At 39.8% G+C, this 27290-nt stretch overlaps 2 protein-coding genes across 2 annotated transcripts; both read right to left on the bottom strand.

Moving 5' to 3' along the window:
- Positions 1 to 6578: 6578 nt before the first annotated feature.
- LOC134821421 (arrestin domain-containing protein 17-like) lies at positions 6579 to 11995 on the bottom strand. Its single transcript, XM_063832163.1, has 4 exons — positions 11751 to 11995; positions 11097 to 11295; positions 10844 to 10948; positions 6579 to 7357 (listed from the first exon to the last, which is right to left on the bottom strand). Exons 1-4 carry the CDS (start codon positions 11964 to 11966, stop codon positions 6579 to 6581), a joined length of 1299 nt encoding a protein of 432 aa, XP_063688233.1. The 5' UTR covers positions 11967 to 11995.
- A 4194-nt stretch (positions 11996 to 16189) lies between these two features.
- LOC134821420 (arrestin domain-containing protein 17-like) lies at positions 16190 to 24263 on the bottom strand. The gene is made up of 4 exons (XM_063832162.1): positions 24108 to 24263; positions 20681 to 20879; positions 19657 to 19770; positions 16190 to 16895 (listed from the first exon to the last, which is right to left on the bottom strand). Exons 1-4 carry the CDS (start codon positions 24261 to 24263, stop codon positions 16279 to 16281), a joined length of 1086 nt encoding a protein of 361 aa, XP_063688232.1. The 3' UTR covers positions 16190 to 16278.
- Positions 24264 to 27290: the final 3027 nt, after the last annotated feature.

Below are 27290 nucleotides of genomic sequence, written 5' to 3'. Positions count from 1 at the left end.
TCTAACCTATGCAAAGGAAGGGACTAGCCATCTCTACAACAAGGAAAGGCTCTAATAGCCTCTACTAACCTTAGAACCGCAGCATAACCGCTTTTCCCACAGGCAAATAACACCTTCCGCAGGAAACTAACACGCTCACAGGCCCCCACATGACGTGTAACCCCAGGATTTGGTTTTGGATCGGACACTGAAAACAACGATAGAGGAGCGGTCTACACGCTCACAGGCTACCATGTCTCGTGTAACCCCAGGATTTGACACGTTCACAGGCTACCATGTCTCGTGTAACCTTAGGATTTAAACACGCTCACAGGCTACCACGTCTCGTGTAACCCTAGGACTCTAACACTTAACAGACTCTAACACGCTCACAGGCTTCCACGCCTCGTGTACCCCAGGATTTGGTTTTGGATCGGACACTGAAAACAACGATAGAGGAGCGGTCTACACGCTCACAGGCTACCATGTCTCGTGTAACCCTAGGAGTAGGACTCTAACACTTAACAGACTCTAACACGCTCACAGGCTTCCACGTCTCGTATACCCTAGGATTTGGTTTTGGATCGGACACTGAAAACAACGATAGAGGAGCGGTCTACACGCTTACAGGCTACAATGTCTCGTGTAACCCCAGGATTAGACACGTTCACAGGCTACCTTGTCTCGTGTAACCCCAGTATTTGGTTTTGGATCGGACACTCAAAACAACGATAGAGGAGCAGTCTAAACGCTCAATGACTACCACGTCTCGTGTAACCCCAGGATTTAACACGCTCACAGGCTACCAAGTCTCGTGTAACCTTAGGATTTAACACGCTCACAGGCTACCACGTCTCGTGTAACCCTAGGACTCTAACACTTAACAGACTCTAACACGCTCACAGGCTTCCACGTCTCGTGTACCCTAGGATTTGGTTTTGGATCGGACAGTCAAAACAACGATAGAGGAGCGGTCTACACGCTCACAGGCTACCATGTCTCGTGTAACCCCAGGATTTTACACGTTCACAGGCTACCACGCCTCGTGTACCCTAGGATTTTGTTTTGGATCGGACACTCAAAACAACGATAGAGGAGCGGTCTACACGCTCACAGACTACCATGTCTCGTGTAAACTGTAACCCCAGGATTTAACACGCTCACAGGCTACCAAGTCTCGTGTAACCTTACGATTTAACACGCTCACAGGCTACCACGTCTCGTGTAACCCTAGGACTCTAACACTTAACAGACTCTAACACGCTCACAGGCTACCATGTCTCGTGTAACCCTAGGATTTAACACGCTCACAGGCTACGACGTCTCGTGTAGCCCTAGGACTCTAACACTTAACAGACTCTAACACGCTCACAGGCTTCCACGTCTCGTGTACCCTAGGATTTGGTTTTGGATCGGACACTCAAAACAACGATAGAGGAGCGGTCTACACGCTCACAGGCTACCATGTCTCGTGTAACCCTAGGATTTAACACGCTCACAGGCTACGACGTCTCGTGTAGCCCTAGGACTCTAACACTTAACAGACTCTAACACGCTCACAGGCTTCCACGTCTCGTGTACCCTAGGATTTGGTTTTTGGATCGGACACTCAAAACAACGATAGAGGAGTGGTCTACAATGACGTTACAGGAACATTGCATACTCCTACGAGTTGCATGTAGCAGGCCATGACCGTCCCTGGAAGTCCCTGTCTCCTCATCGTTAACCCGTAAGGGGTTGCACCAGGGGCGGTGGTAACAGAACTTCAAGACTCTCGGAGTCTGTTGTCGATATCTATGTATAATATAATTATGGTATATAACTTGGGAGTCTCTCTCTCTAGCAGCAGGAGTTGGAGAATGGGGACGCGTTGTGAAAGCCACCGCAAGGAAGGCTTACAGTCGACGCCGACCAATCAAAAGAAGAAGAACTGCAGTATTGCTCGCTCCTAGCTTTCAGTCTCACCACTCACGTATGATCAATTATTATACTAGGAGAGAAGCTCGAAAAGAGCGCCGCTCATATCACCTAGGGATAGACACGACTACGAGTACGTTTGATTTGCCTCACGAGACTCACGTTGTAGTTGTACAAATAATGTATGTCCCGAACTTTTGATACACATCACACATGCACTCAGCGCTTCCATACAGTGGTTACTGGGTCGCGCTCAGCCTGTCATTCCGCCTCATCTCTATTCAGTATTCTATGTTTATGAACATGATAGCCTGAGGTCCCCAGGTAATACAGTGGGTGTGGTAGGCCGCTCCCTCTAGCTTTATCACTATTGCAACAAACTTCGCGCACAATTCAGCCTCAGACAATATTGTCTGAGGCTGAATTGTGCGCGAAGTTTGTGCGCGTTCAGCTTTATGCTATGGTAAATGCTGTAACTAACAACAGTTATAGATCTTAGTATATGCGCCTTAAGTTTACTAATATTCGTTACTGTGACCGATTTGAAATCTAATTTTCTAGCTTTAAAACACTTCACAGATTATGATTCAATATCTCCTGTGCTTAGAAAATAGATATTTGAGTGCTATCGCTCCTTTCTTCGTTGTAGTTTACCTAATCATCATAATTAGTAACAAAAAGAAAAGAAAACTACTAATTCAAACTTAAAATGTTTATAGTAGTAACACAAATAAGGGAAGGTTTCGGTCATTGCTATGTCAATTTTGATACACATGCGCTCAGCGCTTCCATATATGGTATTGGTAAGTTTCTATGAAGTTTCAAGGAAGCAAGGAAGTACAATAGAGTACAAAAAATTATTTACCGTTTGCAGTTCTCCCTTTTCTGCCATTTTTTCTATCTATACCTATTTCATGAAATGGATTTTATTTCAGCTGCTTCGAGAAGTTGTGTGTACACAGTGTTTTGACGGTAATCTACACTCTGGAAATGTTCATCCTGTTCATATTAATAATAATGGTGATATTTATATGATATTTATTACCTATAGATAGGTAATAATTATTTTAGTCTCTCGAGTCTTCACACCACTTTAGGGTTAGACGGGTTCCTGCTAGTATAGTATAATAGGTAAGGAAAATTTAGATTTTGAATTTAAACCTGTTACATGTTTTAGTTTAGTTGCAGTGATTGATGGAGACGAGATCAAACAAGATTCTTTTGAATCAGAATTTTTGCTCTATAAGATTTGAAGTATAACATACTATTACTTTGAAATGAAATGGCGACTGGTTGACATACTAATATTATGTCATTGGTTAATTAAAAAGACAATTAATGGAGATGACCGCTCTCCAGGATCATCAGCCAAATCAGATCCGCGGCAGTGGGACCTCTAGTTCTTTTAGACCCTGTCACACGACACGATCTAGCAGAGCTACGAGGCTGGCACGAAGAGCAAATAATTTTGCTCCCCCCACTGTGGCATAAGGCCGACTAAAATAAAATGACTTAGACATCTATGTTGTGATGCTTAAGTCTTTAAAAGGTTTTCTAAAATCCGATTTGTAGTTGTAAAATCGGTATTGAAGTTGTAAAATCCGGTATGTGGTTGTAAAAGCACATGTATAGTGGTTTCAGGTTCCGTTTTTCATTTCAGTCCATTTCCGTGATCTTTAGTCCTTATCTTTTATTCCTCGTTATCTTCTTTACCATCGAGTGGCAGGAGTTAGATTCATGAAAGGAATAAAGTTGTTCCCTCCATGACTGAACACGTCGTCAAAGTTTGTCCAGGGTCCACGACGCCATGACGGTTCTGATCGTCGGAGACGTTCAATAGAGTTCTTCATGAACATTTTCAATTTATCCAAGGATGCAGCAAGCCCATCACCGAGTGATGTCGATTTACTGTCGAGTGCATACGCTGCTCGTCGACGGTAAGATTTATTCCTAAACATGTTCTTTACTTTAGTCCGAACACTTTTCTTTCGCTTCCCGTTAGGAAGTAAGTTGAAGGGCTGTTCAACTTTGGTCTCTTCGGTGTAATTGAAGGAATCACTCCAATCGTTCTCATCCGGCTCATCCTCGATACTCCCAGGAAGAATAAATGAAGTTAAGCCTTCAACCTCGTTTATTTCTTCAATCCAAAACACACCTCGACCGTTGTCAGCGATCTTGTGTGTGTCAAAATTGACGGGCAGGTTATCATCTTCATCGGAACAAGAGTCCAGCGATGAAGCTCTTCTCATGAAATCAGGCTCTATCCTGATTTCCTCCACTTGGGTTATCTCGTATCGAGATCGTCTGTCTAACAATGAAAGAATCATCTTTAGATAGGTAGATTTTTTAGGTCAGGAGAAAAATTTCGGTAACTTTTTCTAGATTGACAATGCACAAAGCAATCATGCACGTGCAACGTGGTCTATTCGTACGGATCAAGCTGTTACCTAGCAATTTCATCATTATGAAGGAGCACTAAAGAATGGTCGTCAGCCACTAAACTATACATGTGTGGTAGCTGATATCATGGGCGATTTAACTGGTAAATTAAATCATTTAAAAACAATAGATTAACCAGAACGCGATTTGGAATAAAAGTATGCGCTGTGTATACGTACGTTGCATACAGTGGGTATCCGTATGGCTTATGGCAGGCCGCTCCCTCTATCATGCTTTAGCTTTATCACTATTGCCTGAGGTTGAATTGTGGGCGTAGTTTGTGCGCGTTCAGCTTTATGCTATGGTAAATGCTGTAACTAACAACAATAATAAATCTTAGTATATGCGCCTTACGTTTACCAATATTCGTCACTGTGACCGATTCGAAATCTAATTTTCTCAGCTTTAAAATAATTCACGGATTATGATTCAATAAATGAAGCATGAAGTAACAAATTGAAAAGTAACATCATAAGTAACAAAAAGAAAAGAAAACAACTGAGACAATTCTTTTCTTAAAATGTTTATAGTAGTAACACAAATAAGGGAAGGTTTCGGTCATTGCTATCACATACTACATATTAGTAGTTTTTATCTAAAATTGTTTATCAGGCTTATCTGATTTGATATGTTTTGGGTTTTGTTGGCTAACAATTCTATTTCTATGTTTTATCTGAATCGGGTTTAAAGTTTAGAGTCTGTTGTGGTGGTGGTGGTGGTGATGGGCTAGGCGTCTAAGGGTCCCTCAAGCAAGGTCTTCTTAGCAAACGCCAGGATTTCTATCGGGTTGGTGGTTAGTATGTCCAGGTTTAAGTCAGATTTTCCGAAGATTTCTTCTCTCGTCCTGATCGTTGCAGGGCACCGAATCCAGTGTGGTACTGTTTGCGAGAAGAACCACCTGAAGACTCTGCATTTGTCCTATAAGAGTGTATTCTCCACGACGATTCCTCCTTAGAAGTTGCCGGTGCTTGGGATCTCTGTTTTGTAACTTCTTGTTGGGAGTATTGACCTGGAGAGTCGGAGCCAGTCGACAGAGGGTGACAGAGGAGCAAGTCCCAGTTCCTTTTCTAGATACTGGTCTGCATCTGAAACAGAAGTTCCTATCTGAAACAGATATATTGAGATGTAACTTTAGCCATGATGCGTTCATAAATTTTAAATGCAAAAACAGGTCCAATACAACTCTTATCAGCAAATTACTGACTTATTGTAAAACTTATTTACCTGATAAAGATGTTCCTGAGCAGCTAACTGAACTTGAGTCAAGATCCTCGGCGCGGTGACACCAGTTCCTTTCTCTTCTTTTTTTGCAGTGCCTTAAAGAAACTTAGTAGTTTTGCGGGTTTAATTAGAGTAACTTTACAATAAATTGGAAAACCTGGAGCTGTCTTCTGGCACGTCCAATAGAGGAACCAATCTTTAAACTAGATCAAATTCCAACCATGCAGCCGACCAGCGGCACTGGTTCTTACCTAATTTATGAGGAGGAGTTCTAGTTGGTCCTCCAGTAGCATACAATCAGCGTGAACATGTTCTAACGGCAGTATCCAAGTAGCCCGACATATGTTCCCGAACAGGTGTTTTCGAACAGGGTTAGGGTTAACCCTAACCCTAACCCCTAACCCCTAACCCCTAACCCCTAACCCCTAACCCCTAACCCCTAACCCCTAACCCCTAACCCCTAACCCCTAACCCCCTAACCCCCTAACCCCCTAACCCCCTAACCCCCTAACCCCCTAACCCCCTAACCCCCTAACCCCCTAACCCCCTAACCCCCTAACCCCCTAACCCCCTAACCCCCTAACCCCCTAACCCCCTAAATCCCTAACCCCCTAACCCCCTAACCCCCTAACCCCCTAACCCCCTAACCCCCTAATCCCCTAAACCCCTAACCCTAACCTACCTGGGGAAACACTTGTCCGTGATGTTCCCTCAACAGCTCAAGAGATCCTCAATCATCTGTGATAGGGCTAGCAGTCGCTATGTGAATCGCATACTTGAAGCACTGTACATAGTGTACAATTGTTAGTTAATGACTAGTTAGTAACTAGTTAGTGATCAGTTAGTGATCAGTTAGTGATCAGTTAGTGATCAGTTAGTGATCAGTTAGTGATCAGTTAGTGATAAGTGACTAACATAAAGAGTAGACTGTCTTGAAGTTAGCTATTATTAAACGCATAAGTCGGATAACTAGTAGCATAAGTCCCACCTCCCTGGACCTCATTCCCTTCTCCCTCAGTCCCCTACATCGCCGCCCCACCGTGCATCACTTCTTCATAGCTGGGCGGTGGTGCACTAATGTCTGGTGGCGGTGCACTAATGTCGCGTGGTGGTGCACTAATGTCTGGAGGCGGTGCACTAATGTATGGTGGTGGTGCACTAATGTCTTGTGGTGGTGCATTAACGTTTGGAGCCGGTGCATTAACGTTTTGAGCCGGTGCACTAATGTCTGTAGGCGGTACACTAATGTCTGGAGGCGGTGCACTAATGTCTGGAGGCGATGCATTTGCGTCCGGCTGGTATTGGCTCAGGTTGATGTGTTGCACCTGTTCTTGTTGACGAAGTGGGATTGTACCGATGGTGATGATCACCGGAACGTTCAGATCTGACCCAATCCCTGAGGGATGCACACTGAGCACCACAATGTACATTATATCTATGATGTTACAGTGGATGAAGTGGGAGGGCGGGAGGAGGGGTGGTAGGAGGAGATCGACATCACTCCAGATCCACGTGAAACTGGCACCCGGTGCAATCATTCCCTTCTGGTCGGTCAATAATGTCTTGTTTACGGTCCGCTGATGACCACACGATGATATGAAAACATCGCGCTCAATCAGCTGTATCGTTGATTTGGTCATGACCTTGTTGCTAAGATTCTCTATACTAGCGGAAAAGGAGATGGTCTCCCCACCAACCCACCCCAGCTTGGGGAAGGAGAGTGTAGCGCTGAGTGGACCAGAAGTACAGCAGAGAAATCCAAACTTCTTACTCCCACTGATGGTACGCGGCGATGCTGCACCTGAAATAATGTGGTTTATCAGCGGTTATGTTTTAAGATATATTATGAGCTTTGTCGAGTAAATGTATCTTATCTAAATGGCAAGTTTTAGAGAATATGGCGAATGAGGTACATCAGAACTGCACTGGTGACTTTTGGTGAACATAGCGAATACGGTACACACTGCTTCGATTTGGCTGTGATAACCGACTCCTGTAATCGGATGAGAATGCTTTTCAATTCTTCAGCATCTTTTCGTTGCATTCATAGTTTCTGTGACGAAGAGACTCATCTGACTGTACACACTATACATTAAGTGTAACAAAACCTTCTTGGTTGGCATTTCAAACTTTTCAACTGAAAACCATGTTCACAGTTCGAGGCTTCTGCAACTTTAGAAATCAAAGTGTTAAAGTCCTGTTGCGCTTCAGTGAAAAATGTTGAGTGTACATCTGTGTCCTCCAACATGTACAGGTTACTACTTAAAGTTAAATTGTATTTCAAGGCTACACGATCGTAGTGCGATTAAACGATTTTACTTTTTTTTTTAATTTCAAAATTCAAATAAACTTTACATCAATGTATTACAGTTATATTCAATAAAAAGACCACAATATCTCCTGTGAAGCAAAAACATGGAAAAATAGAGCTAGAAAAATATTCATGATACTCAACACTACCAGACTCAGCTGGAGTGAGAAACAAAATGTAAAAACATCAAGGTAAAATTTATTTCGGCTGAACCAAAACACGGTGGTAAGACCATAATTACATTGGTGCCGACCCTACATAAAATCATTAATAAATAATCAAGAGAACAAATTTAAATGTATACGATACCTTCTTGCTACTACTCCACAAACTTACACGACATAACAACAAAATAACATAATTAAATAATATTTTAATAAAACAATCTATAATCTAGCCACTCACGTACTGCGTGACGCGCTTGTTTCGGGTTGTTTCATAAAAGAAAAAACGGCGCGTTCTACTGCAGGTGCGAGGGGCAAATTATAGAGAGTATGACATTCATAAAGTAAAATATATATATATAATAATATTCCATGATGGGCCGTCTAATCAGGCCAGCATACGTCAGAAGACCAGAGAAATTCAGTTAGCTTTGTTTTGAAAATAGAAATTTTCTCAGTCTGTCTAACATAGGCTGGCAGTGCATTCCACAGAAGCATTGTTCTATAAAAGAAGCTGTTTCTGAAACTATCGCAGTTTGGTACAATAGAGCAGGTATATGTGCTGGTGTCAAGTCCTTCAATGACTGATGCCGTGCTCCTTGTGTACCTCATTGTTCCAGCTTCAACAACAGTAATATATTCAGGTAGAGATATACTTACCAAATCATTTACTATTTTATAGAAGAGCGTAATTGAATTATGGATGAACTTAGATCTAATGGGTAGAATTTTAAGCTCCTTCTGCTTCTCATAGAATACAATATCACTATAATGATCAAACTGTTGTCCATTGATCCATTTGATCGCTCTTTTCTGGATTGCCTCAAACTTCGACATGTGTGTCGATCGCTGAGGACACCATATAACTGAGCAATGTTCAAAGATTGATCTTACAATGGTAAGGTAGAAAGCCCTCTTTTGGCGTTTATCCATGGTAAAATGACAGGTTCTCTTTAAGAGCCCAAGCTTCGAGCTTGCTTTAGATATCAATTGATCACAATGTGCACCCCACAGAAACCTGTTGTTCATTATTACACCAAGATCTGTATGGGATGCCACATAATCAATTATGACTTCATTACGATTATACCAATAAATATTAAAAGGAAGATTGTCTAATACATTTCTTTGCAGAGTTACAGATAACACCTTACACTTTGAAGGGTGAAAAGTCATTTTGTTATCGATTGACCAGGCAAACAACCTGTCTATATCTCCTTGGAGAATATAGTGGTCTTCAAAGCATTCGATGACCCTCCAAATTTTGGTGTCATCTGCATACAATGCTACATTTGTATCCTCCGAAACACACGAGAACATGTCGTTAATGAATAGAACAAACAGAAGTGGTCCCAGAATAGATCCCTGGGGCACTCCTGATTGCACGGGAAGCATGCTTGAGACAGCTCCACCTACAACAACCTGCTGTCGTCTGTCTTGTAAATACGACTTTAAAAATCTAAGCATCAGACCATCAATACCATATAAATTTTTTAGCTTGCGAAGGATTAAGTCATGTGATACACTGTCAAATGCCTTAGCAAAATCAAAATAAACAATGTCGGATCTTGACTTATTGTTCAGGGCCAGTGCAAGGTTGTCTGTGAATGGGACCATCTGGGTAGTGCAAGACTTCCCATTAACAAAACCGTGTTGTCTACAGTCGATTAACCCTTCACAAGCTGCGAGCAACTCTTTCGAAATACAACGTTCAAAAACTTTCATAACTAAGCATGTCAGTGAGATGGGTCTGTAATTTTCAACAGATCCTTTTTCACCCTTCTTGTGTACCGGAACAACAGAAGCAAGCTTCCATTCCTCCGGCACACATCCAGTCACAAAAGAGGTGTTGAAAATCATGGTTAGAGGCTTTGCAAGAGTGCTCGCACAATTTTTTAACACAGTGCCATGGATACCATCTGGACCTGCGGCTTTACCTGGTTTAACCCCTTTCAAAATTAACAAAACATCCAACACGTGAAATCTCAAATCCATGAAATTGTTACTGGAGCTCATGTCGATGTCAATGTCATATGAGCTACTTGAGGAGAATTGTTGATAGAAGTATTCATTGAATAAGCTAGCCTGTTCAACTGGTGTGTTCCTAAAACGATCACCGTATCGGACCGTTTCAGGTATCCTAGTCGACTTAGACTTTGATTTCACGTGTGTCCAAAACTTTTTGGAAATAAGGGCAGAATCAGAATCATCTTCGACACTGAGTCTCATCTTTTCGTTCATTATGCGTTTAAAATCTTTGCGGTACTGACGGAACTTTTCAAGATCGGACTCATTGCCAGATTCATTAGCCTTTTCTCTCCATTTCTCTTTATCTCTCAGAACCCTATCACAATCAGAGCCATACCAGAGTCATACCAGAGAGCATAAGAGAGCAACTGTTATCAACACACAAGCTAAAAGGTTTTACATTGACTTAATAGAAACACTGCCCAAGTTCAGACGGAAAACCTATGTCCACAAAAATGATATCTCACATTTTCCCTCTTGTTTAGCAAATTAGGGTTAATGGTGCTTCAACAAAACTTCCTCGAAATTTCCTCAAAAATTCAGTGATCTGGATAGCCCGTTTAAAACTAGCAACTGTTAGCTGCGGAAACTGGTGGAGAGGTGAACCAAAGTTTTATGACAGTATTAAGGTCTATGTTATTATTGTTAGCTTACAATAACTTAATCACTGATCATTTTACACTTTTTGGTGAGATAAGAACATTTGTTGTTTTAAAATAAGAACATTTTTTTGTAATTGTAAATGTAAAATGTACTTAAAAATAAAAATGAATTTAATACTCACTGGGATCCTGGTTGAGGTCGAGCAATGACACAACTGTGACATCAAGGTTAATGTCTAATCGTGTTCTTCTATCAATTTTAGCAGACAAGTTATACTGGACCCTCCCTGTAGGTATGTGTTGTAAGTTTCAATGTGTGTCGCTGTGTGTAATCGAGTTTCAAGTTAAATCGCAAAATTACAAACGAAATGCAATGATAAATCATCATTATGCCAATTGTTCAATTTATCCACTAACCATGATTCATCCACTAACCATGATCTCCAATGAAAGTGGCGGGTATGTTCGTGGGAAGAGCTATAGAGAAGGGCAAGTTGTGACATCCAGCCGGAAGCTTTCTCTCCTCTTTGCCGTCCCCGATGAGATACTGTTCTATGTTAAGGTAGGTCTCAGAGTTTTTATAGTGAATTGTGCGCAAATTGTCTCTACTTCCCTCTTCCTCTGTCCAAGCAACCTATAGAAGATACCCGGAGTTAAATAACTGCGTGTTTATGCTGTAAGGGTGGGGTGGGGTGGGGTTGGCTGGGGTGGGATGCGGTGTGGTGGGGTGGGGTGGGGTGGGGTGGAGTTGAGTGGGGTGGGGTGGGGTGGGAAGAGTTGAGTAATCCACAATTTCAACGAGGTAACCACAATGAATAATTTATATAGACTAGGGACCATATTAATCTTCACTAAGTGGCAACAAATAAGCAAGCCAATCACTCGCTTTACTGGATGATCACTATAATAATTGCCTACCCAGCAAGGTCCCCTATCATTGGTCCACTCCCGATCACGAGCACGTGACTGTGCGCATATAGACGATTTACACATTTAGTTTGATAGCTCCTGCTAAACTGACTTTTCGTATCAATTATATGTTTTAAATAATCCCCCTCCAGATCTAGGATATAACTTAAACTCGGATTATGTAAATACACTTACATTGGCGTCACCATGCATTTCCAAGGTAATGGCACCGAAGTTAAGCTCAGCTGATAATTCGAGAAACACCTGTCCTGCTATGGTCTGTCCGGCATAGTATACTGCCAGAGGGTCGTGAAGCCGGATCTCAAACTTTGTTATGTTTGCGCGTTGAATTGTCTCTCTGGCTTTGTAGATTTGTATACATTTGTAAGCAGTCATCACTTGCTTCAGATTCGTAGATTATTTGTAGTAATTTAGGTTACGAACAACAAAAACGAAAGTAATAATGATGGTAAAAAAGGGTAAGAAACAAAATGATTAACAATTCAATTACTTACAAAATACACTTCCTAATTACTCTGACTTATAACGCCCTACATCTAAGTTATAAAACACACGTCCTTACTCTACCTTTACCTATCACGGTTAACCATCGTTAACCGTCTCTAACGAAGTCTTACCCTTAAACTACACTTACATAACACTTTCAGTCCTCGCTGACCGTCCTTATATCAGGCCCAAATCCACTATAGTTCATTCTCGCTCCACCTGAGCCCGATTGTTGTTGACACGAACCCACTCGTGTTGGATTAACCCGTGTTAACCCTGGCTACAACACAGCCTATTCCTGCTCTCCTGAGTTAATCATTGTTGACTCTCTCTACACTTAAGCCAGACTGCTCATGTCCTCCGCACAGTTCACTAACTACAGACCACGATAATGCTCTCTCCGGGACCCTGACGTAACAGGTCCTGGCTCCAAAGTAACCTATATCAATGGCCCTCGAATCGGGCAAACTCTATCTCTCTTTCTGACCTTTCCACCGGACCTTATATAATGTCCTGTCCGTGGTTTTTCACCCGACCTCTCTAACCAGACTCACGTGCCCCTGCTCACACCTTTGGCAGCTGGTCTTATCTCCCACTAAAGCTTCATTGTCCCGAGTCCAGTTGTTACGACTATTCATCTTTTTATCAAAGCTTCCTGTCTGATGACCTCTGAATCCATAGTTTGTTAGAACTCACATCTTCTAGGAGCTATCTTTGACTCTCTGTCTACACAAAGGCTTTACGTCTGAGGTTTCCTAAATTCATTGTCTCTCCTCTAGAGGGTGATATATTTCTCGCCTGCCCAGGTGAGGTTTCACCCATTATCGCCATTGTCTTCTCTTTCCCAACTTTCCCTAACCACAGACCAGAACTGGATGTTCCACTTCCACTGCCTTATTACACAATACTGCCTTATTACACAATACTGCCTTATTACACAATACTATCTAAAATCTATCAAATAATCTAGATCAAATAATCACGGCTTACACAACTTTACAAAATATGATCTTTTTTAGAACTTTACTATAATATGTAGTATAATAATTTAATAGAACATCTCGTACTACAGACTCTATTCCATGCCTGCTCCTAATCACTCAATATTCACGGCTTACACATTGTTTGTACATTTTCTGTACAACGTGTACGATGCCACTTCCGCTACAGAATGAACATATGGATATGTTAGATGATGATATGGTCGTGAATGGCCAGTTCCTTACGGAATATATGTGAATCAGATATACATGGCGACTGACAGTATTTTCAAGGAGATTAGAAGTAAAATCGGAGTTGAACACAACGATGATGTGCGGTTTGATAAACTGAACCAGAGAAGTGTGCCTAGAGAAAGGTTATCAGAATGGTTAGAGACAGTGTGCTGTATGCTGGACAATTATTGTGGTCCATTGTTACAATCCGCCACAGAAACAGCTGACGACAACAGAATGTTCAGGAAAGAAAAAATAGCGGATGCGACTAAAATCATAGAACTACAAGAGAAGTTGCTCTCTAAGCAAGAAGAAGATATGGCTAAAATCAGTGATTTGCAGGAGAAGTTAGCTTTGAAGAAGGATGATGAGATTGGAACTGTGAAAAGTGAAGCTCAGAAAAAGATCAAAACCTTTTCGTCTCTTTTGAAAAACACATGCAAAAACGCCTTTGCACCGAAGAAGATCCAAGCTGCGGTGAAAAGGGTTTCCCTAGAAGAAGATCGAAGTAAAAGTCTGATTATCTTTGGGCTTCCAGAGACTGAGGAGAACCTGGATACTAAGGTATCTGGTATTTTGTTGGACCATCTCAACGAAAAACCGACAATTTTGAGATGTAAACGAGTTGGAAAGGACACAATTGAACGAGTCAGGCCAGTGAAATTCATTTTGTCAAGCTCAGATCAAGCTCGTACCATCTTGAGCAAGACTAAGCTACTAAGACATGTAGACGGGTTTAGTTCAGTTTACATTACTCCAGATAGATCAGCTGCAGACAGGATGGCCTACAAGAAAGATGTCGACCAACTACTCAATAAAAGGACAGCAGAGCCTGATAAAGTTCATGTTATCAGGAACTTTAGAGTCATTAGCTCGGAGAAGGAGCCTTCAGAGTGATATATTTTCTATAATTACAATAATATTATATGTTTTAATTCATTGATTAATTAATTTTTTGCTAGGGCCCAATGTATTTCTTACTTTACACTACTGTGTTTTGGTTACCCCTCTTTCAATACATAATTTGGGTTTCATACTGGGATAGTGGATATTAGGGCTATATCGGTTTTCTCCTTTTATAACTGCTGGGTTTATTTAGAAGCATTCAATTCTGTATAATTATGTATTGTTTGAAAAGATTTAGATTTTTAAAAATATCGAATACTTTCCCATCTTCAATAACAGAAATTCAGAGTCTGTTATTGATTTTAAATTAATCTAGAAAAATTTAAGAAGACTGATGTTTTAGTAGACATATAAGTGTCATTTATGGGAAAATAGAGAGTGTAAATTATATCAAGAAGAAGAAGAAGGAAGAAGTTAAATATTTGAATATAAATCCGTGTGTTGCCAAGAGAAATTGAGTAAATATCTCTTGATTTTTTCCATTCACACTCTTTTGTAAAAAGACAGTATAGTAGTGAAAGGTTAAGAATGGTCATTTTTTGCAGAAAAAGAGGGATTTTGGAGAATTATTAGAATTAGAATTAGAATCAAATTTACACAGCAATATAATAAAGATAGTAAATAATTTAGAGATGCTTCGATCTGCTGTGCAGGACATTCAAATCAGTCCAAAACTGTTAATAGAGTGCCCTTCTAAGGACTAAGAATCAAAACATATTATAGTATATAAATAATAAGTTATAAGTTAATGAGTATAAGGTATGGTAAATTGGTAGGTTGAAATATTGAACTGTGGGCATGAACTATGAAGGTAACCATTAAATTATTATGAAAATTACATAGATACCCACTTTGACATAACGTCAGAATTATGAACACAACAAGAAAATAGAGAATAATCTTGTGCGAGGGTAGGGACCCAGATGTCGTTTCTAACCCAAATAAACTTTAAGGAGGCTTCTCATCAGTAGCCGCACCTCCTTACTCGGCTTCTGAACTGGAATTCTATGGGCTTCCAGACGGCCAGATCGAGTATTACTAGTAAACTTAGCGAGTAAGGTATATAAAAACTAGTAACTTTTGGTGAACATGGCCATGCATCAGGAGTAAGGTACATCGAAACTGAGCTCTCGGTATTATCGTATACTTACCAGAATACAAATTTAATATTTCGATTTGATATAAATTCGAAATTAGAACATTCAAATGGTAAAAAATGGTGAATGATTTTCATGGTGAATCAAGTTTCCAAATTGTAAAATTTCACCATTTTGTTTGTTTGGGGACCGGTTTTTGGTACACCGGCTAATGTTTACAAAATTATAAGAAACATAACAATATAATTTTATTTAATATAAAGATATAAGTGAGAATGAAAATTGAAAATTATGACGTAACCTTTATCGTTTATTCTTTTTTTTTAACCAAAAACTTTAAAAAACTTCATTCAACATTTCAAAAAAAACAAACAGTTACAGTTATATTCATCAACCACTTATCATAAACTAAAAAGTTGTTTAAAAACGCTACAGTGTACAATTACATGCGGTACATTTTCTTTCGCAATTTTTAAACTTTCTTCAAAACATCATCAAACAGTATAACAAAAACAATAATAATAATAATAATAATTCTATACAATTACATAATTGAGACAATTATGGCCCCTTATTGTGGGCAGAGTATGTGTCTTTGTTAAAGTGTCCTGATATAAACTTATTTGAGTGACTGCATTAAAATAACAAAAATTAAAAAAAAACAGATATTTATTCCGGACGGTGCCGGTAGTTCTAATGACCAATTTACAAAAATAGTTATATATAAATAATATTATAATTATTGTCACTACAACAGTGATGATTATTTACATAGTTGACTAGTGTATTTTTATTGTGTTAATTATAACTTAGTGTGGAACCTGACAGTGACTTTATTATTATCTAAGTTAGTGATCAGTTAGTGACTAACATATAAAGAGTAGACTGTCTTGAAGTAATTAGCTATTATTAAATGCATAAGTCGGATAACTAGGAGCATAAGTCCCACCTCCCTGGACCTCATTCCCCTTCTCCCTCAGTCCCCTACATCGCCGCCCCACCGTGCACCATTTCTTCATAGCTGGGTAGTGGTGGTGCATTAATGTCTGGTGTTGGTGCACTAATGTCTGGTGGTGGTGCACTTATGGCTGGAGGCGGTGCTTTCCTGTCTGGCTGGTATTGGTAATTGATGTGTTGCACCTGTTGACGAAGTGGGATTGTACCGATGGTGATGTTCACCGGAACGTTCAGATCTGACCCTAACCATGAGGGATGCACACTGAGCACCACAGTGTACATTATATCTATGATGTTACAGTGGATGAGGTGGGAGGGCGGGAGGGGTGGTAGGAGGAGCTCGACATTACTCCACGTGAAACTGGCACCCGGTGCAATCCTTCCCCTCTTGCGGGTCAATATTGTCTTGTTTACGGTCCGCTGACGACCACACGATGATGTGAAAATATCGCGCTCAATCAGCTGTATCGTTGATTTGGTCATGACCTTGTTGCTAAGATTCTCTATACTAACGGAAAAGGAGAGGGTCTCACCACCCACCCACCCCAGCTTGGGGAAGGAGAGTGTAGCTCTGAGTGGACCAGAAGTACAGCAGAGAAATCCAAACTTCTTACTCCCACTGATGGTACGCGGCGATGCTGCACCTGAAATAATGTGGTTGATCAGCGGTTATGTTTTAAGATATATTATGAGCTTTGTCGAGTAAATGTATCTTATCTAAATGGCAAGTTTTAGAGAACATGGCGAATGAGGTACATCAGAACTGGTGACTTTTGGTGAACATAGCGAATACGGTACACACTGCTTCAATTTGGCTTTGATAACCGACTCCTGTAATCGGATGAGAAAGCTTTTCAATTCTTCAGCATCTTTTCGTTGCATTCATAGTTTCTGTGACGAAGAGACTCATCTGACTGTACACACTAAACATTAAGTGTAACAAAACCTTCTTGGTTGGCATTTCAAACTTTTCAACTGAAAACCATGTTCACAGTTCGTGGCTTCTGCAACTTTAGAAATCAAAGTGTTAAAGTCCTGTTGCGCTTCAGTGAAAAATGTTGAGTGCACATCTGTGTCCTCCATCATGTACAGGTCACTAATTAAAGTTAAATTGTATTTCAAGGCTACACGGTGATCGTAGTGCGATTAAACGATTTTACTGATAAGAGAGCAACTGTTATCAACACACAAGATAAAAGGTTTTACATTGACTTAATAGAAACACTGCCCAAGTTCAGACGGAAAACCTATGTCCACAAAAATGAAATTTCACATTTTCCCTCTTGTTTAGAAAATTAGGGTTAATGGTCCTTCAGCAAAATTCAGTGATCTGGATAGCCCTTTTACTCTTTTAGAACTAGCAAATTTTAGCTATATACTTATATACATGCCGAGATTCCGAGATATGCCCCACTGGTGAAAAAGTGTACCCGAGAAACAAGTGTTATTTAAGGTCATATAAGTCGAATTACATCGAGACACTTAGCGAAAGTCCCAATGTGTGCGGAACTTTTGCCAGGTACACTGGTACAGGATTACTCTTGTTAAGCGAATTTTGGTTAATGGTGCTTCAGCAAAATTTCCTCGAAATTTCCTCAAAAATTCAGTGATCTGGATAGCCCGTTTAAAACTAGCAAATGTTAGCTGCGGAAACTGGTGGAGAGGAGAACCAAAGTTTTATGACATATCAAGGTCTATGTTATTATTGTTAGCCTACAATAACTTAATCACTGAATATTTTACACTTCTTGTTGAGATAAGAACACTTGTTGTTTTAAGATATTAAGAACATTTTATCTTCAATTTAAATTCTGTATTTTATGTAGGGTCGGCACCAATATCTTTATGGTTTAACCGTCGTATTTTGGTTTAGCTGAAATAGATTTTATAATTAATGTTTTATAAATAAAACAAAAATCTATACGGGTATCGGCCTTACAAAATGACAGGCCTCACAAAATGACAGTCCACATAGACCATGCTCTTGCTTAGGTTCCCTATACATTGAACCCTATTCCTTTTACTGTATGAAAGAAAAAGCATTAATTAACACTTCCCAAGGAATGATAATGACATAGAATCTATATTTCTTACATAAATATGGACGTTTTTGCTGTTCAGTGATCAGTCATTGCCCCGCCTAACTGTTAACCAGAATGGAGACCAAAGTTTTGAATTTAACCCCAGGAAACCAGGTACTACCATGACTTATGTCAATCAAAGTCTACTCTGGTTTAATAAAAAAACTGATTTAGTGACTTTGGTAGAAAAAATGACAAAAAAAACGACCTAGCCTCACAAAATGACAGTGTTATGCCTCACAAAATGACAGTTTTAATTTATGATACAAAGATGGCATATTTATATTGGATGCCCCTTGCCTAATTATTGGTATTCTAAAACCCAGTAAGCTTATGATGAGCCTAAATGTGTTTGTTTGATCATCAATTTTGATCAAAATGCCTCACAAAATGACACCGAAAAGCCTTACAAAATGACAATGTTTCAGATTGAATTACTTTCATCATCTAAAATGGATCAAAAACAGTCAATACAAGAAGGAGTTAAAAATAATCATAATCTGACAGTTAACAATCAAGTAGCATTACAAAAGTGCAGCTCTGATATCAAAATGTTTTAAAAACATTTCAAAACTCAACGAAATAAAGCTTCTATTTTGTGAAAGCAGAGAGTATTAACATGTCAAACGTTAACTACCCACTGAAAAGTGATCTATCTAGGCATAGAACATATCAAATATAACCAAATACTGTGTTCAAGTATGAAAACAAAAAATTATTTTTACGCCTCAAAAGTGACATTTTTTCAATTTTTCAAAGTATAAAAATTATTCCTTTTTAATATATTCTGGTAAAAAAAGAACTTGTAATATAAACAACATATATATCTAACAGTAAGACACGTGAAAGAATAATGAAACTTTTTCCCAAATCGGATTTGAAGTGATGCCGTTTTGGGTTGTCATTTTGTAAGGCACTATTTCACGCGAAATTGCCCAATTTTTTTCATCATCCTTTTTCCTGTAAAAGCTATTCTAATCTTAAATCTATCATATTTATCTAACTGTAGCTGTCCTAGGTGAAATCAAATTTCTATAGGCTGCTGTTAAAAAATGACAGCCGTGACGAAATTGTCATTTTGTAAGGCATGTTTTTTAGACGATTTTAAAGATGACAATTGTTATCGCCAAATTTAGGTTTTTCAATCAAATCAACCCCTGGGTAGAAAAATATACTTGTTGAACTACCTATCTGATAATAAAACATGAACAAAACTCATTTTTGTGCATTTCAGAGCCATCTCCTTTTTACTGTCATTTTGTAAGGCCGATACCCGTACATATACATTTCTCATTTAAAAAAAGAAGATAAATTGAAAACTCACAGTTGGGATCCTGGTTGAGGTCGAGCAATGACACAACTGTGACATCAATGTCGATATTGGCTATTGTCATTAAAAAATCGTCAATTTTAACAGTCAAGTTATACTGGACCCTCCCTGTGGGTATGTGTTGTAAGTTTCAATCTTTGTCGCTGTGTGTAATCGAGTTTCAAGTTAAATCGAAAAATTACAAACGATATGTAATGATAAATCATCATTATAAATCAAGAGGCTTGCATATAATGAACATATTGACACGAGTGCAGAGTTGAGTCTGTACGGAACCTAGTAGTTTCAGTTCCTTGTTTAACTTGCCGTACAGCAAGGACATCCACTACTTTAGCCCGGCGAGGCACATAACTCACTCTACAACTCCATGTCAAATGTTTGATATATACTAGCCAAGTTCACAAGATATATCCTTGTGTTTGAGAAGCGCTCGTTAGAACTGCTTCCTTTCCCTTCAGTATCCCACAGTCTCTCGAGTTTCGTAACTGCCAGAGAACTCTCTTAAACAATTACTAGACCCGGTGATTATAAATCAAGAGGCTTGCATATAATGAACATATTGACACGAGTGCAGAGTTGAGTCTGTACGGACTACGGAACCTAGTAGTTTCAGTTCCTTGTTTAACTTGCCGTACAGCAAGGACATCCACTACTTTAGCCCGGCGAGGCACATAACTCACTCTACAACTCCATGTCAAATGTTTGATATATACTAGCCAAGTTCACAAGATATATCCTTGTGTTTGAGAAGCGCTCGTTAGAACTGCTTCCTTTCCCTTCAGTATCCCACAGTCTCTCGAGTTTCGTAACTGCCAGAGAACTCTCTTAAACAATTACTAGACCCGGTGATTATAAATCAAGAGGCTTGCATATAATGAACATATTGACACGAGTGCAGAGTTGAGTCTGTACGGAACCTAGTAGTTTCAGTTCCTTGTTTAACTTGCCGTACAGCAAGGACATCCACTACTTATGTCAATTGTTCAATTTATCCACTAACCATGATTCATCCACTAACCATGATCTCCAATGAAAGTGGAGGGTAGGTTTATGGGAAGAGCTATAGAGAAGGGCAAGTTGTGACGTCCAGCCTGAAGCTTTCTTTCTTTTTTACCGACCCCGATAAGATACAGTTCTATGTTAAGGTAGGTCTCAGAGTTTTTATAGCGAACTGTGCGCAAATTGTCTCTACTCCCCTCTTCCTCCGTCCAAGCAACCTAAAATATAAAATACCCGGAGTTAAATAACTGCGTGTTTATGCTGTAAGGGTGGGGTGGGGTGGGGTGGGGTGGGGTGGGGTGGGGTGGGGTGGGGTGGGGTGGAGTGGGGTGGGGTGCAAAGTCCCCTATCATTGGTCCACTCCCGATCACGAGCACGTTACTGTGCGCATATTATAGACGATTTACACATGTATTTTGATAGCTCCTGCTAAACTAACTACGTATCAATTATATGTTTTAAATAATCCCCCTCCAGATCTAGGATGGGGGGGTACCAATGGCATAGAATGGAGAAAAATGGCATAAAATTCATCAAATGGCATAGAAATTTCATGGCATAAATGGAAATTTTGTTTGGCCAATTCTCCATTTATGCCAATTTATGCCATGAATTTAGCTCTTCATATTTGACCTTTAGGATGACTTTAAATTCGCAAATATTATTAGTACTTGAATAAGAGATATGTTTCATGTTTTATAACGCTTGGAATGATCTTTAAAGATTCATATGACAAATAAAGAAAATAGAAATGTATTATATCAAACATATACCAAACATTTGACTATTCAAGAAAAGCAAATTCGAAAGTAGGACCCTAGAGCGGAGTCAAATCACCAGGGTAGGACTCTAGAGCAGAACCCCCTTACCGGACCCATACTATGAGGACCCTAGAGCGGAGTCAAATCGCCAAGGTAGGATTCTAGAGCGGAACTCCCTGACCGGACCCATACTATGAAGACTCTAGAGCGGTACCCACATGCAAATTTTAGAGCGGTTAGAAATTTGAGAGTAAAGTTTTGAAGATTGAGCTATGTTTTTTAATCAATGATTAATAATAGTCGTCACATAATGATGATAGAATTGATACAACTTATTATACATTAATACTGCGAATCAAATATCTTAGAATAGTTCACTCAGTTCCTCGACCATCACGTTCCTCAACATGTCAAGGTGGGAGAGTGAGACAATGTCATGATCGTCGTAGACTTTTACTAAATGTGCCAGTCGGCTGTCCTTGGTACGCTGACGGGCTCGTTTTGCAGGAGGAGCATCCCCGTAACTCTCCTTGAGCATCATCTCATCTGTAGTGGACTGTTCTATGTAGACGGCTTGAAGAAAGGTCCAGATAGTTGGGTAAGAGTGTCTTAACATTGCTGCAAACTTTCTGTTGAAGGCCTCTGCGTAGTTGAAGTTGCAGGTAGTCCGGTCGACGAGGTTCCAGGATTGCGGAGGAAAGCGGGCAGGTTTGGTGCTACGAGCGGTGGAAACTCCCTGTACCCAATTCGTCATGAAGTAGTTAAGGAAGTCGTCGAGGCCAAGGTGGGAGGGTATAAGATCTAGGAGCTCCATGAAAGAAGGGAGAACATCGTCTACTGGGAGAAAGGCAAGCTGCATAGTGCATAAGTCTACGTATCCACACTCGAACAGGACCTGAAGTCCAGGAATTGGTAAGGGGGTCGTTAATTCCTTCGTCGTAGTCCTTCTTCAGTCCGTTCTCCCGTACCCATCTCAGCTGTTCGTCCCCGGATGAAGACGGCCTTGTTACTCAGCATATTGTAGATAGTTGTAAAGAGGAGTAGGAATCGAATGTGATATACTAAACCAAATTCTCTGTGACATTTATACTGCACTATCGAAATCACTAACAAGAACCGCTATGCGATGGGATCTGATCTGGAACATACCCTGTCACTAGACTGAACATGAGATACCCTTAGTAGGTGCTAAAGTGTCACGCGATGAGATCCTCATTCCTAAATGATCTGCTTGAGTGCACATGCACGTACTTGGTCGGTATTTCGCTTAGCGAAATCACATCGACCAGTTCATAATTATACCTCTTTATCAAAGAATCTTTTTGCATTTTAGAGTAGCATCAGGATATTTCAGTCAAATGGAAGAAGTTTATACCGAACAATTGTCTAACGTATCTAAAAATTACAATATGATATGATGTATAATATAAATAATCTAGGACAATTTTCTGCTTCAACAACTCCATGAATTATTCTAATCTCACTATTATAATAATCAATCACGAGTTGCATCTAATCTGATATCAATCTTCCGACCAAGTCCACTCTACAGTCCGATCTAAAATTTCTAACCGGTCCAAAATTTACATGTCGGTACCGCTCTAGAGTCCTCATAGTATGGTTTCGGTAAGGGAGTTCCGCTCTAGAGTCCTATCCTGGCGATTTGACTCCACTCTAGGGTCCTTATAGTATGGTTCCGGTAAGGGGGTTCCGCTCTAGATTCCTACTCTGGTGATTTGACTCCGCTCTTGGGTCCTACTTTTGACCAATGCAAGTACGCCATACAGTCCCCCGCTCTACAGTCCTACAGCCCAAATTGTGAGATGTTCAAAATCCTACAATGATTATACTAGATTAACGTTATTATAGAAAACTAATTAAGGAGTGCTATGTTGCCATGCAGCAGTGAATATGAAGATATTTAAGCAAAATATTATGTCATCATAATTTTGTATAATAGGAAGCAAGTATTTCAGGTCATTTGGTGAACTGCTATGTAATACTAATATATACAGGTTCATCGAGATATCAATGAATATTATTTTTAAGAGGCTACCCATTCGAAACACAGATCATTATCAATCTTGTGAAAATGTTTAAATTTCAAAACATTCTACATGAACACGGTCCCGACACGATACATCTGTACACATCATTAACAAATAATATTTTAATCGAGTTGGTAATGTTACAGTTTTCCACTGTTAATTTGGATATCCGATTGACTGGGAGCATTCAGTCGACTGTCCTCTCTGTTATACGGTGTGTAGCGTGTACTATGCCATACTGCTCGGTCACTTGTCCACAATCAACCAAATCATCATATCATATTGATATACATTGAACGTAATTATAAATTTCAATAATGCCCATTGCTAGGGATATTTTGAGGAATTTAATGGGTGAAAATAGATGTTGTAGTACAATAAATAGAGATAAAGGTGGACAGTACTAGTGGGGTGCAGACAATTCGTTAAATTAAATTCTCAGTTCAAAGTTTTAAAATTTCATATTTCGAATGGCATAGAATGGAGAAAAATGGCATAAAATTCATCGAATGGCATAGAAATTTCATGGCATAAATGGAAATTTTGTTTGGCCAATTCTCCATTATGCCATTTATGCCATTGGTACCCCCCCCCCTCTAGGATATAACTTAAACTCGGATTATGTAAATACATTTACATTGGCGTCACCATGCATTTCCAAGGTAATGTCAGGGAAGTAAAGATCAGCTGCTAATTCGAGAAACACCTGTCCTGCTATGGTCTGTCCGGCATAGTATACTGCCAGAGGGTTGTGAAGCCGGATCTCAAACTTTGTTATCGAAGACTTTCCCATCTTCAATAACAGAAATTCAGAGTCTGTTATTGATTTTAAAATTAATCTAGAAAAAATTAAGAAGAATAATGTTTTAGTAGACATATAAGTGTCATTGATGGGAAGATAGAGAGTGTAACTTATATATATAATAAATAATAAAATTTGGTAGCTTAAACACAAACTCTAAGCCCAGTGGATAAACCACAAAACTTATGCTCTATTGTGTGAAACAAAGATACTAGAACAAGATAACTATCAAGGAGTGTATGCATAGGACATAAAAAGTTTTGGAACGAAGATGACATGCTTGTGAAGCGAGCTAACAGTCTAATTGCTAATAAGTTCAAAAAGATCATGACATTAGGTTGCATCCTAAACAGTTTAAGCAAATAACATAAAGTTATTATATTGTCAATTAATCGCTCATGCCATAACTTTTCTTAAACAGGTGAGTTTTTAATAATGTTTTGAACAGATCAACATCGGAACAAGTCTTAATTTCAATTGGTAGTTGGTTCCAGATTTTCGGAGCAACAGTCTGAAACGCTCTTGGGTGTGATCTTGTAGATCCGACGGGTAGGTGTAAGGAGGAAGTTCTTCTGCTACTCGAACTAACAAATGTTACTAGATCACACAGATATGCAGGAGCAACACCATTGACTGCTTTGAAAATCAGTAAGCATAACTTAAACTCAATCCTCTCCTTCACCTTGAGCCAATGAAGGGATTTGAGCTTCTCCTCGACTGAGTCTCTCTTCTTTAATCCAAAAACCAGACGGCATGCTCGGTTCTGAATGTTCTGCAGCTGCGTAATTGAGGCTTGACTACAACCATAGTAAAGTGCATTGCAGTAGTCAAGCGATGAGATTACAATTGCTTGAGTCAGTGTTCCCATCTGTTTGGTTGTGAGGAATGTTTTCATCTTAGCAAGGTCTCTTAGTTTCAGAAAACAGGATGTTTTAAGTTGCTTGATTTGCTCACCAAAGTTTAGTTGAGAGTCGAGACGAAATCAGAGGTTCTTTGCAACAGGTGACAGCCTGACACACGTCTCAGAGTTAACAAACACGCCCCCTATAGACAGCTGCTGGAGGACAAGCGGTGTCCCAAAGACAAGAATCTCAGTTTTTCCTGCATTGAGCTGTAGATAATGTTTTTTCATCCAGTCATTAATTTCTTGGAAACATTTGGGAACATCGTTGATAAGGACGGTGGGCTCCTCGTTTGGCTTGAAACTTTTATACAGCTGATGATCGTCGGCGTAACCCTGGATGGAGAAGTTCAAATCATGTGCTGCTGAGTACAAAGAGCGAATGTAGATGTTGAACAGGACCGGACCCAGCACAGAGCCCTGTGGGACTCCAAACTTAATCACTATCTCATAAGATTCCTCATTTCCAACTTTAATCGTTTGACATCTACCTGTGAGGAAGCTGCTGAACCATTTCCAAGCTGTCCCTGTTATTCCCAACTCATTTCTGAGGATGTTCAGTAGTTTGCAGTGGTCAACTGTATCAAAAGCTGCGCTGAGATCTAGGAGAAGAACAACAGTTGCCTTGCTTTCTGTAGATGCAATGAGTAGATCGTTAACAACTCTCACAAGCAGAGTCTCGGTGCTGTGTTTTGATTTGTATCCAGACTGCTGTGGGATGTTCAGGTTGTTGTTTTCTAGATGTTCATTTAGACGCCTGAGCACTACTCTTTCTATCAACTTGCCCACAAAACTAAGGTTAGATATTGGTCTGTAATTCTTGAGATTATCACTATCTAATCCCTGGCCCTTGATCAGGGGTGTGATATGAGCTAGTTTAGCGCCATCAATACTGCCAGAAGATAATGAAGCATTTACTATGTCAACTAAGACGGGTAGTAGAACCTCAAGGTTTTCTTTAAAGATGTTTGCAGGTAGAGGGTCAATTGAAGAAGACTTGATCTCAGATGCCTTGATTATCTCCTCTAGTTCTTCTAGAGTAGTTGGAGAGAACTCAGCTAGTTTTTCTCCGCAGTAAGAGGGCGTTTTATCGTCAGACTCCACATGATCAAAGTTATTTCGTATTGCCTTTATTTTCTCCTGAAAATATACGTTAAAGTTTTCGACTGTGTCCTTGAGAGACTCCGACGAAGGCAACACAATGCTTTTATCCCGATCAAGAAAGGTGTCCACAAATCTAAAAAGACTCTTAGAAGAATAGGAATGCTTTATGAATTCGACTTTGAAAAACTCATGTTTCTTCCTGTCTGAGAGTTCTGTGCACTGCTCTCTGATTGATTCATAGTGTTTCTTGTCAGTTAAAGATCCGGAGATTTTCCACTTTGTCTCGGCTTTTCTTCTTTGGCTTCTAAGTGCTTTATATTCACCATCGAACCAAGGGGCAGACTTACGTTCTTTGATTTCCTTTGTGAGGAGAGGAGCATGGTTATTCAGCACAGTTAGGCACTTAGAGTTGTATAGGCTGATGCGGCTTTCAAATGACGGCATTTCAGCTTGTGATAGACCCTCAGGATCCATTACAGTAACCAATTCCTCAGCAAGATTATCCGCAAAACAATTTTTGTCAATTTCTTTGACATTTCTGAATGTGATAACTTTTTTCTTGTTGAGATTGCTTGCAACTGTTTTTGTGAGGCTAAAAGTAACCGGGAAATGGTCACAGTTTGGGAACATTTCCGAGGTGTGCGAGTCTACTGTGACACTCTTTGGATTGACTATCTGATGGGAGGAGATTACAACATCCAGAATATGTCCTTTGTTGTGAGTTGGATCTCTCACGTATTGATGCAGTCCATAGCTGGCCAATACTTCAGTCAGTTTGGCCGTGTTTCTTGATTTATGATCATCCAAATGAATATTAAGATCACCACAGATTAAAAACTTCTTGTATTTCATGAATATGTTCCCAATAAACTCATCCAAATCTTCAAAAAATACATCAGTCAATGACCCTGGTCGGTAAACACAAGCACAGAGGACAGTATCACCCGATGAGTCTCGAAATTTGCCTAAAACTGCTTCAAACGTATCTCCACACTTATCAAACACAGGAGTAA

This window comes from Bolinopsis microptera, chromosome 9 (assembly GCF_026151205.1).
Source record: "Bolinopsis microptera isolate Bmic1 chromosome 9, MBARI_Bmic_1.0, whole genome shotgun sequence".
Classification (NCBI taxonomy): Eukaryota; Metazoa; Ctenophora; class Tentaculata; order Lobata; family Bolinopsidae; genus Bolinopsis; species Bolinopsis microptera.
The sequence above is the reverse complement of the archived record's forward strand: the minus strand, read 5'-3'. Positions and strand labels throughout refer to the sequence as shown.

Coding starts and splice junctions, on each gene's coding strand:
- LOC134821421 (XM_063832163.1), bottom strand. CDS start 11,966: ATGACTGCTTACAAATGTATACAAATCTACAAAGCCAGAGAGACAATT. Junction 11,296..11,750: donor CCAATGTAAGTGTATTTACA/TAATCCGAGTTT, acceptor TATCTTCTATAG/GTTGCTTGGACAGAGGAAGA. Junction 7,358..10,843: donor CGACCTCAACCAGGATCCCA/GTGAGTATTAAA, acceptor ACATTATTTCAG/GTGCAGCATCGCCGCGTACC.
- LOC134821420 (XM_063832162.1), bottom strand. CDS start 24,263: ATGGGAAAGTCTTCGATAACAAAGTTTGAGATCCGGCTTCACAACCCT. Junction 20,880..24,107: donor AAATGCATGGTGACGCCAAT/GTAAATGTATTT, acceptor TTTATATTTTAG/GTTGCTTGGACGGAGGAAGA. Junction 19,771..20,680: donor CACTTTCATTGGAGATCATG/GTTAGTGGATGA, acceptor ACATACCCACAG/GGAGGGTCCAGTATAACTTG.